The sequence below is a fragment of the Mycetomoellerius zeteki genome, unplaced genomic scaffold (assembly GCF_001594055.1).
Source record: "Mycetomoellerius zeteki isolate Tzet28-1 unplaced genomic scaffold, Tzet1.0 scaffold431, whole genome shotgun sequence".
Taxonomy (NCBI): Eukaryota; Metazoa; Arthropoda; class Insecta; order Hymenoptera; family Formicidae; genus Mycetomoellerius; species Mycetomoellerius zeteki.
In genome coordinates, this window is record NW_017257426.1 from 26,242 (window position 1) to 36,838 (window position 10,597).

The following is a 10,597-nucleotide window of genomic DNA, read 5'->3' on the forward strand; positions in this document are numbered from 1 at the left end:
CATATCGATATGAATCTGGTGTAGCCATGAACCATAACGTTATCATAAGTTGTTTCTCTGGAGATATTTGTTTTCTTCCACAAGCATTTGCAGCAATTAAAGCTGGCAATAGAAGCCTCAAAGTCATTTGAAAAGTTTCGGGAAAAACTCTGCAATATAACGAAAGTTAAACATAGGACAGATCTGTATTTATCAGTCACTGATAAGAAACACATTCATACAAACCTAAAATGTTCTTTAAAAATTATTTTAGAGTATCCTGGAACAACGCGTTCTACATAATCGGTCAACTTTTCTATTGGATGATTTGCACCCCTCGTCTCATTCACCATCAATATGGTATATAGGGTACGCATGTCGTTTTCTTCGTCACTGGAATCCTCAACACTGCTATTAGATGACGAAGAAGTTTCATCTTTTCCATCTATATCAAGTAGCGGAAGGCTGCAAATAATAGTGGAAGATACCACATAGAGTACATCATCAGTCGACATTTCATCTGCCATATCTTCTTCTAAAATGAATCAAATGATACATTATTAGTACTCCTTTCGAACTTTTTCAATTTAAGAATTGTATTATCTTCGAATATAGAATATAAGGCTTTTGAACAAAATACAACTAACCTAAAGGTTGGTATGTATCCTAAAGGTTGGTATGTATCACAAAATGTATTATTTGCGTGTCTTCTGCGCCTGACTCCTAGTACCCTTACTCTTTGATTTATAAGGAGTCTTGGTTAGTTTGATTTGTTATAGTCAACACAATTTTTACAATATGATGAAAATCAGTTTGTAACTAATTATAAACAAACAGGTATGAATTTATGAATATTTGGCTAGTAACTACATCGATTCACACACACACACAAAATCATATATTATGTTAACTTGCAAGAACACTACATAAGAGCGAGGAAATGTAGTGAGGTAATGAGAATTGTAATAACACGTATTTAAAAAAGTCAATCTTTCTGTAAAGAAGATCCAGTCTCTGGACAATGATCTACTATTGGCTCAGTGTAGATATTTTTTTTTAATTTTGTATAACCTTGAGCCGAAACTCTGAGAGGTCTCCGGATGAATAAACGCCAAATAATCACGACCGAACTCGAATTTTTAACTTGATGGCTACAAAAGGCACGAACGGAAATCCGCCGTATCTGTTTACAACCGCGTGGGTGTGCGCATGGGATCCGTTCCGTTTCGCTATGCGCATGAAAAAAAGAACCGAGCTAATGCGCGCATGTTATGCGCTGCGTTTCATGCGGTCCATGCGTGAAACGGAACGCACCCTGGGTGCATTCAGAAGCGACGACCGCTCACTGAGCGCTCACTGGGTAAAAAAGGGATTAATCTCTGATTAATATATTTATTTGTTATAATTCGTAATGTAAAATAACTTGTCTATTATCGATAATCTTTTAATATCATATTCCTTACTTATTTATTACTGTTTATTATTTCTCTAACGTCGTGTTTGGGCCGTAAGGTTATATAGCGTTCAGTGAGCAGTGGAGCGATTTTTAATTACGCTCCACCGCTTACTGAGCGCTACATAATTTTACAGCCCAAATACGGCATTAGAGAAATAATAAACAGTAATAAATAAGTAAGGAATATGATATTAAAAGATTATCGATAATAGACAAGTTATTTTACATTACGAATTATAACAAATAAACATATTAATCATAGATTAATCCCTTTTTTAATGAGTGAACGCTCAGTGAGCGGTCGTCGCTTCTGAATGCACCCATTGGAACATAATGGAACATGCAACGCAAACAAACCTTTGGGTTCCAAGATGAAAATGTGAAGTGTTTTCAAAGCAAAATTTTGTTTAAAAACTTGTTCAGGGACGATTGGACCTAGAATTTCTGGAAAAATTAAAATTTTGCGTAACATATATGGAACATTCTTGAAATAGGCCTGTTCTTTTTGACTGAACTTTTGCCTAATATGTAACGATATACATATAAATGGAATTTTTAACCGATATTTGAATGTTGCTTTTACATTCGGTAAATAAGTATTTTAGAATATTCCGGAATACTCTCGGAATGTTTTTTTGGGGATTTTAGAAATCCTTTTATAAATATATATTTCAGGAATATTTAGCATTAGCGGCGTAAATTCAAACAATCGTGTAATATTATCACAGTTGAATATATCTACTTCCTAGGTCATAATACACCAGCGAAAGAGACCTTCCATAACTATTCTATTTATTCCGTACTGTATTGAACCGTGCGCGTTATCACTTTACCAGAAGGAAAAAACCGCGCAAGATTCTAGACGTACGTGTAAAGACGTAAATGTGTATCTGAAGATTCTGAGGGGGTGGCGGGACGATCAAGTAGTCAAGGGTGAGACGAATACACGTACAGGTGCATCAAGGTGCACGTATGTGTATATCTAGTATGTGTATGTACATGCATACTTGCCTCGTTGCATCGTAATTTATGTACATACATACATACATACATACATACATACATACATACATACGTACGTACGTACGTACGTACAGCACGGCTGAGCGCGGGTGCACACCACGTCGAGCTTTCGTTTGCATTGATTGGTCACTTCGTGCTACTCGGCATTATTCGCCTTTGCTGTGCTTTGCTGATCGTTCCGTAGCACGCACAGAACCTAACAGAACCGGCAGTGTTTAGCGTTACAAGTTACAATCGCTGGCGATTGAGAATTCCAGGTCCAGATATCTTTCCCCGTACGGTTACAATATTATTGTGCGTGAATTATTGTAAGTACGCACACACATAGAGCACAAGCTGTCCGTCATGTTGCTCACGAGATAATGCCGCGACTGCTGTTCGGCGTTCAGCCGATTCAGCGGTCGCGATCAAACGCTGGACAAGAACGAGACCAACGAGGTTAGGCACGCAACGCGATTTATATTAATCCTCGATCGACGTGTCAGGTCAGATGCTAACGCAAATGGCGGCCGCTACTGAGGAGGATGTGTCTGCACTCAGTGAGTGGGTCGACGAATTGAGCGTTTCTACGACGGAGGACGACAAGAACGCGACGAGTAGGACCGATAACAATGACGTGGACGTTACGGCGAAGAACTGCGAGCCGCGACTCTGGGGCTTTGAGACGCGAGAGCTTTACAAATTCGCACTCAACTTCTACAAAGGTGAGTCCTCGCGACGATTTACTGTGCAGAAATTTGTTCACCTTGTCATGATGCAGCGCGTAAGCACATTTTTAAGATCGTTTAAATAAAATTATTTATTAAGATAAAAATCCTTGACATTCCTCCATGCAAACACTGTATTGTCATGCATTTTTCTATTGTCATACTAGCTTTTACGTCAAAAGAAAGTGAACGAATTCCAATAAAAATTTTATTCCAAATGTTATTATATCTATATACATTCCAAATGTTATTATATCTATATACATTTTTTAGTACTTCCAGAATTATAAAATACATTTATACAAATTTTTATGTAAAATAACATTAGAGTCCTTATGTATATTTATACGAGTTATAGCCATTGATTGTTGACAGTCTTGTTTTATTTTGAAAAATAAAATCATATGATCAAAATGTAGACTATTGCAGACTAGATACATATATACAAGTGCTATGTAAAAAGAATTATAAATATATTTACATATTTCGATATTGTGATAAATTTGGAATCAAATACCAAGTAAATAAATCACATTTATAATGTATCACGCTTTTTAATAAAATTATTATCAAAAGATTTAATTTATTTAGAAAAAGAAGGCAAAGCAGTCCATCTTTCTTATGAGGATAAATTGAAACTGGTAGCATTCACGCAACAAGTGACACATGGAAAATACACAGCTGAAAATGCACCACCGTTAGGTGTTTTGGACATGATTGGAAGGGACAGGCGAGTGGCATGGCAAAATCTGGGAGATATATCAAAAGAACAGGCGATGGAAGGCTTTATAATATTACTGGACAAACTATGCCCTTTATTCAGAACTGTAGTTGAGGCACAAAAAAGGAATTTTGAAGAGAAGCAACGACTTAAGAGAGAAGAGGAGGCAAAAAAACAAGAAGTGGAAAAGAAACTTAAGGAGCTAGAGGAGGAGAAAAAGAAACGGGAGGAAGAAAGACTGAAGGAGGAAACTCAGAGAAGACAGATTCAGGATGCTTTGAATCAGCAAACATATTATCAGTTCAAATTATACGCTGAACAACAGTACCCTGGCAATCCGGAGCAGCAGGGCGTTTTGATTAGACAGTTGCAGGAGCAGCATTATCATCAGTACATGCAACAACTCCATCAGAACCAGTTAGTTATCGAGGACCATATTGAAGAGGAAGAAGAGGAAGAAAAGGAGAAGATGAAGAAGAAGAATGTAACATGCAAAGACGATGATGACCGCGATGATGATGACAAAGATAACACGAACGAAAACGTAAATGATGAAGATTCGGACGAGGTGGAAGACTGGCCACCCATCAGTCCTGCAGAGATGTGGACGAGAAAGGGCGTGGAAGAATTTAAACAGATCATTAGAAAGGAAACAGGAGACGCGGTTATTAAGGTCGGCCATGGTGAGACTGTTACAGTGCGAGTACCAACGCACGAAGATGGTACATGTCTATTTTGGGAGTTTGCTACTGATGGTTATGACATTGGTTTCGGGGTTTATTTCGAATGGTCGAAACCAGAGACGAACCAAGTATCTGTGTACATAAGCGAGTCAGAGGAAGATGAGGACGAAGAAGATTACGAACCGCGAGAAGATCTAGAGAGTGGATCAGTGAATGGTAATGCCCGACCTGAACGTAGAACGACCACACCACCTATAAGTGTTATAGTACCTGTAAGTACTTTAATATCATCTGTATTCAGATGTCCGTAGGTGAAATTGTATAATTCCAATAAAAATTATACAATTAGAATTCATATTTGACCGACGAGACTAAATCAATTAAAAGAAATAAAGTCTATTTTTTCGGTCAAAGACGTCGGTCTAATATGAATTGTAATTACACAACAAATCAGAAATAAAGGCTGTAAATGATTGAGCTGGATTTTTAATGTTTAAATAATTTCGTGTGACTTTATAATATATATACATTTAATTTATACTATTAATTTATATACATATCCAATCCCGCAAACTATGCCCCGAATTTAATTTTCAGTTTTGTAACGCAATCTTGACAGAACTAGAACAGTGATATCACAAATTAAATTGATAAGCAATTTAATAATATTGCTTATAGGCATTTTAGAAGACGTTAATAATATGATATTGACAAACATCAAACTTGCAAATAATTTTATTGCAAAAAATATTACCTCGCCTCTCTTTCTGGGTAAGCGTCTTCACGCAGTTAGACCACTGAGACAAATTGTTGTCGAATTGTAATTGTTGCGGCATACGTCTTCTTGAAAAACGTTGAGCTTCTCTCACTTACCAATTATTACGATAAATATTGCAGAAGTCTCGATGATCGAACAGTGAGGACGCCCGCACGGAATACGGGAGATTCGAGTTCAAATCCCAACTGAGGCAATATTTGACGGCATCGTCCATATAAGTTCGGTCTCCTGAGCACTTATTATGGAATAAGTCGAATGAATTCCGATCTGAATTACAATTTCGTTTTCCCTAGAAAATACAATAGAAATCTAGAAAATAATCGAATAATTCCGATTGGAATCCATTTTATATAATTCCATAATACATGTACCCTGATTACTGTGTTAGGCTGTCGCTTGCTGAAAAGCATCATTATCCGGCTCGTGGGATTCATACTATTCACAGCCGGGGACACACTAGAGGTTTGTTCGCTTTGCGTTCTCCAACATGCTCCTACTATAGCACGAGCATTGGAGTGAGTAGGACCTATGGTAGGAGCATGTTGGAGCATGCGACGCGAACAAACCTTAGATGGCAAGAGAGTGCAGTTTATGTTAAAACTCTAGATCAGAGTCTTCCAACTCGGGCACGGTGTGCCTTTTACGTTATGAAATCTCTCTTCCTTCCCTCCATTAGGTTTCTGACCTCAAGAGACCATTACTATGATACTGTGATCCGCCTGTAGGTCAGAAAGTAGTGCCCGAGTTGGAAGGCTCTGCTCTAGATATACCAAAGTAGCGCAATCCTTTTATCTTAGCCGAAATGCTGACAACTTTCCTACTGGCTATTTCGACCGCCATTTTCAACCTAGTGGCTGTAGTCCAATAAGCGCTTAGTATTATATATATTATTAGTACATAGTACAGTTATTAGGTCGAAAATGAAGGACCTTTGCGCTACTTTGGTATATTTAGAGCTTTAGTTTATGTTTCATTCATTTGTCGATCTAGAGACTTACTATTTTAGACTTTAGAGTTCAAAAAAATGTTTTTCAAAAAAACTTTCAAAAAAAGTATTTTTTTCAAAAAAACTGAAAACAAATAAGTGCGAGTAAATAGTTGTATGATATAATAATTGAATAACTAAATAATAAATTATTTTTTCCAACTATTAATTTCCTCATTCGGTAGAAAGAAATAAAATCTTTGCTTTCGCATTTACATTTCGCAAAAAAATTTTTTTTCTTTCGCTTTCGCATTCGTTATAACCACTTTCGTTACACCCCTACTTATTAGCAAAAATTATTAAATTTATTAATTTAATACGTGATATCACTACTCTAGTTCTATTCATAATTGCATTTCAAGACTGAAAAAGATTTAGGCGCGGTTTACCCAATTGGATATGTATATAAATTCACTCTGAAATATTAAACATTAAGCTTTAACCGAAAATAGGCTTTATATCTCTTAACTGATTAAATTATACAAGTTTTGTATTAATGTGTTCTTTCGTATACTTTATTTACAGATATATAGGAGAGACTCTCAAGAGGAGATTTACGCTGGAAGTCATCAATATCCGGGCGAGGTAAAAGCATAATAAAATTTTTTGTGGTATATCATTTAATTGTATATATGTGTTTCGTAAAAGATAATTATATATTTATGGTTGTTATGTTCTGCTTACAGGGAGTATATCTTCTAAAATTCGACAACTCGTATTCGCTTTGGCGGAGTAAAACGCTTTATTACCGAGTATACTACACACGACAGGGTTTCACGAAGAATAATAATTAGTCTTTATGTTGCATATCGAAACGAAATGTATAACAAGTGTATGTTGTTGAACGTTAGCCTTACAATTAGTATTATCATCTACTGATAATGATAGTTTAACTGAATAAAGAATCCTATTTGTCCCTATTTGGTTCGCGCAAAAGCAACAAAACTATTCATATGGAAAGAAAATATCTTTATTATATATATAGTTAAATACGAATATGACACATTTCATAAAGTGGCAAAAGTATATGTGTGAGGAGGAAACGAATTCTAAACTTTTCTTGAGAAGCAAAAAACTTCCAAATGTATCATAAATTAACAATTGACGATGATTCTTCTACGTGCATAATATTGCGCATCTATGGCAATTCTTTCGCTATTTTTTGACGCAGGCGACATTCTTTTTACATAACTTAAAATTTTTAATAATTCATATCGACGCTCAAATGTTTATATATGTATACACATGAAACGATGTTCTCCGTTTTAGAGCGAAGAATTAAATGTACACGCATGTTGTATATCTGTTTGTCTATATGAATATTGGCTTGTAAAATATTTTTGCGACTTGATATTGTACAGACTTTATCACTTAGCACTCACTGTCATGGCTTTTATTAAAATTATTTTTTTTTAAATACAACAACAGAATGCACTGCGCATTTCTTGTTTTATTCATGATGTATAACAACAGAAGTTATCCCTTCATTTTCATTTTTTGATAACGTTTATTATTTTACATAACCATGTTATTTTTGCAGCAATATCGTGCGATTTATATTATCTATAATAATAATAATAATAATAATAGTAATAATAATGAAAATAGTATATCCTGTAACACATCCAACTACAGACGAAATACGCTAACCGGTATGCGTGTGTGATTCCGCTCTTATCATATTCCCATTTTATTCATGTGTTTATCTTTGACCTATAAAGATATTTAATTAGAAGAGCACTTTTTTTGAGACGGCATAAGTTTTATATCGTTAATTTGTTTGAAGACGGAGACAAAGAGAGTGAAATCGATTCTATTATTCGTGCTCTAAAAGTACACATGGATTGTCCACGAGATTAAATAAGTGCTGATTAAATAATGGAGTTACTCATGACTCGTTATATTTGGCGAGCTAGCGATGTATACATACTCGTATAATAGCTTGCTTGACGTACTTCCTTGATGTGGACCGAATTCTACTCTCTAAACATCAAGTACTTTGCGTTTTACTAAAAAAATACGGCTTCGCGTTGTATGAACATCCTTGGTAAGAAAGCTATTCGACGTCTTTTTTTTTATTTTTCTTCTCGATTCGTTTACCCCTTGGTCACATTGGGGCAAGCGTATTTCCTCGAGTACGCGGATCTTGTTTTTCCAAGCTTAGATCAAACGTGTCGCGGTATCGTGCGTCCGCAACCAAGAAAATTTTTAACCGACTCATTCGTGTATTTACACTTTATACGACGTGATCACTACGCTGTAACCGTGGCAGTTGACGAATCCCAAAACTTTATATCTAAAGTTTTTGCCAAACTGTGTGCGATTCGTGATTCGAAACAGTTCGAAATTCGCAGATTTGTATTTGTATTGGGACGTGCGAATGTACATATTTGTCGAGTTTGCAGTCATCGTTTAATATTCGTATTCCAATTTGCTAGCGCGCGAAGCAGTTTTATTTTTTATGAAATTAAAGGACGCGAATCGCGCATAATATCGTGCAAGTTTAACGGGGTTTTCGCTTGAATTGAGTTAAAAAAATCGATTTTTTTTTCCATTTTCTTAAAGCTTAACATTTCAAGAATGCTCAGTTCAAATATTATGGCGATATTCACAAAATTGACAGTTTCAAAACCTTAAAGCATGGGGAGGTAGAAAATAATTCCCGAGTTTGGCCTGCCTAACAAGCACAAACAAATCTAGCCCCTTCCTGAGCAGGCAGGGGACTTTCTACTGAAAACGGATAGACAGATGCCGCAGTTTTATATCTGCATTCACAACTGGTAGATATAGAAATTCCTAAGAAAACTAGACGATTTGAACACGTTTTTCTCGAATTGACATTTTTGAAGTCGATTGGTACTACCTATATCTTGAGAAATAATTATCAAATCGAGTTCAAATTTGAAAAGATTTCATTAAACTTTATTAAAATTTAATTAAAATTTCTGTCGGAAGTGAACCCATAAAACTGTTTTTTGAAGTTAAACATATTTTAGATGCTTCCAAAGATAAAAAGAAAGTTAAAAAATACATGTACTCTGTTCGCTATGCTGTAATTAGAAATATTTTTATCGAGGTTCATTAGGGCCGTAGGTTCCATAGAGTGTAGAAAAAAAGTGTTCTTTATAATAAGCTTTTTGATTTTTTGTTTCAGATAAAATGAAGACAAAATGTCGTGCCCACCAGTTTAAAAAAATTTCCCGGAGGCGGAGCATATATTTCATATTAATGTTTCATATTAATAATATAGTAAATAATTAATTTTTTAAAATAAAAAAGTCATAAATGTACACAAATATGTAATAAGTAAGCTCTGCAAATTAAAAAAAATTGATGAAAAACTTTCGTCAGAAAGAATTTTTAATATCACTCAATTTTCGGCCCAATTCAGACGAAACCCCCGTTAATATAACAATTTAATAAAACACATTCGTATTTTTAAATAATGCAAAATCGTTCATTTCAAAAAATTCATCCATTGTTCGATCTAAACGTGATAATAAACGTTGTGATTTCAGATTTCTGGATATTTGATACATGGAAAATTAAACGTTAATCCTCATTGCCGCGAGATTCTCATGTGTCGCCTCAGCCTGCATGAGGCGTCTCGAGTTCTCCACTTGTTTCAACCTCGAGGATTAGACATATAAATCGTGATTATAGATTATCATGATTGTTTATAATCGTGATCGTAGAAATAAACTTTAAAATATTTCTAGAAATTTTACAGGTATGTACGGATCTACTTTTTACCATATGTAGCTAAAGTATTGAATGTAAATTTGTGTGTGTGTGTGTGTGTGTGTGTGTGTGTGTGTGTGTGTGTGTGTGTGTGTGTGTGTGTGTAAAGTTTCTCGATACTTTCGACTTTTTTTTTTAATTCGTTTTTTTATATCACATTTAATTATCGTATCACTAATCAGCGTCTCGGGATGAAACGATTATAATTACCATATACCATTCATGACGCATCATTTGAGTCTATAACGCGCGCGGGCATAATATGTACATAGGAAGTTTCTTCAAAATTGATTCGTGTAAATAAAAGAATGTGCATATAAGAACGTTTCATGCTTCGACGATTGAAGTAGCGATTCAAAGTTGAGTTTGAAAAAACCTTGATTAATTTAAATTTGTTAGCGTGTATAAAATATTAATTTTTTGTTGTTTAGATGAGATTGAAGAAAGACTGGATATAAACGATTTATATAAAATTATATGTATATATAAAACCTTCGCCGGGGATAATTCTCTTGGTTGGATTA

At 35.0% G+C, this 10,597-nt stretch overlaps 3 protein-coding genes across 3 annotated transcripts in view; 2 read left to right on the top strand and 1 right to left on the bottom strand.

Moving 5' to 3' along the window:
* The window catches only part of LOC108726611 (uncharacterized), a 6,240-nt gene extending 5,924 nt beyond the window's left edge, over window positions 1-316 (top strand). Inside the window, exon 4 of the mRNA XM_018454288.1 lies at window positions 254-316. The gene's annotated coding sequence lies outside the window, so the exon portion shown is untranslated. The remainder of the gene's footprint in view (window positions 1-253) is intronic.
* Window positions 5-716, bottom strand: LOC108726612 (uncharacterized; the record flags this gene model as incomplete). Its single annotated transcript, XM_018454289.1, has 3 exons — window positions 627-716; window positions 226-514; window positions 5-149 (listed from the first exon to the last, which is right to left on the bottom strand). Coding segments are annotated over exons 2-3 (426 nt in total), but the record flags the coding sequence as incomplete, so codon positions are not given.
* Window positions 717-2,525: 1,809 nt separating this feature from the next.
* LOC108726616 (Golgi resident protein GCP60) lies at window positions 2,526-7,850 on the top strand. The gene is made up of 4 exons (XM_018454295.1): window positions 2,526-3,162; window positions 3,757-4,841; window positions 6,858-6,917; window positions 7,019-7,850. The coding sequence occupies exons 1-4, from the start codon at window positions 2,949-2,951 to the stop codon at window positions 7,124-7,126; spliced, it is 1,467 nt and encodes a 488-aa protein (XP_018309797.1). The 5' UTR covers window positions 2,526-2,948; the 3' UTR covers window positions 7,127-7,850.
* The last annotated feature ends 2,747 nt before the right edge of the window (window positions 7,851-10,597 follow it).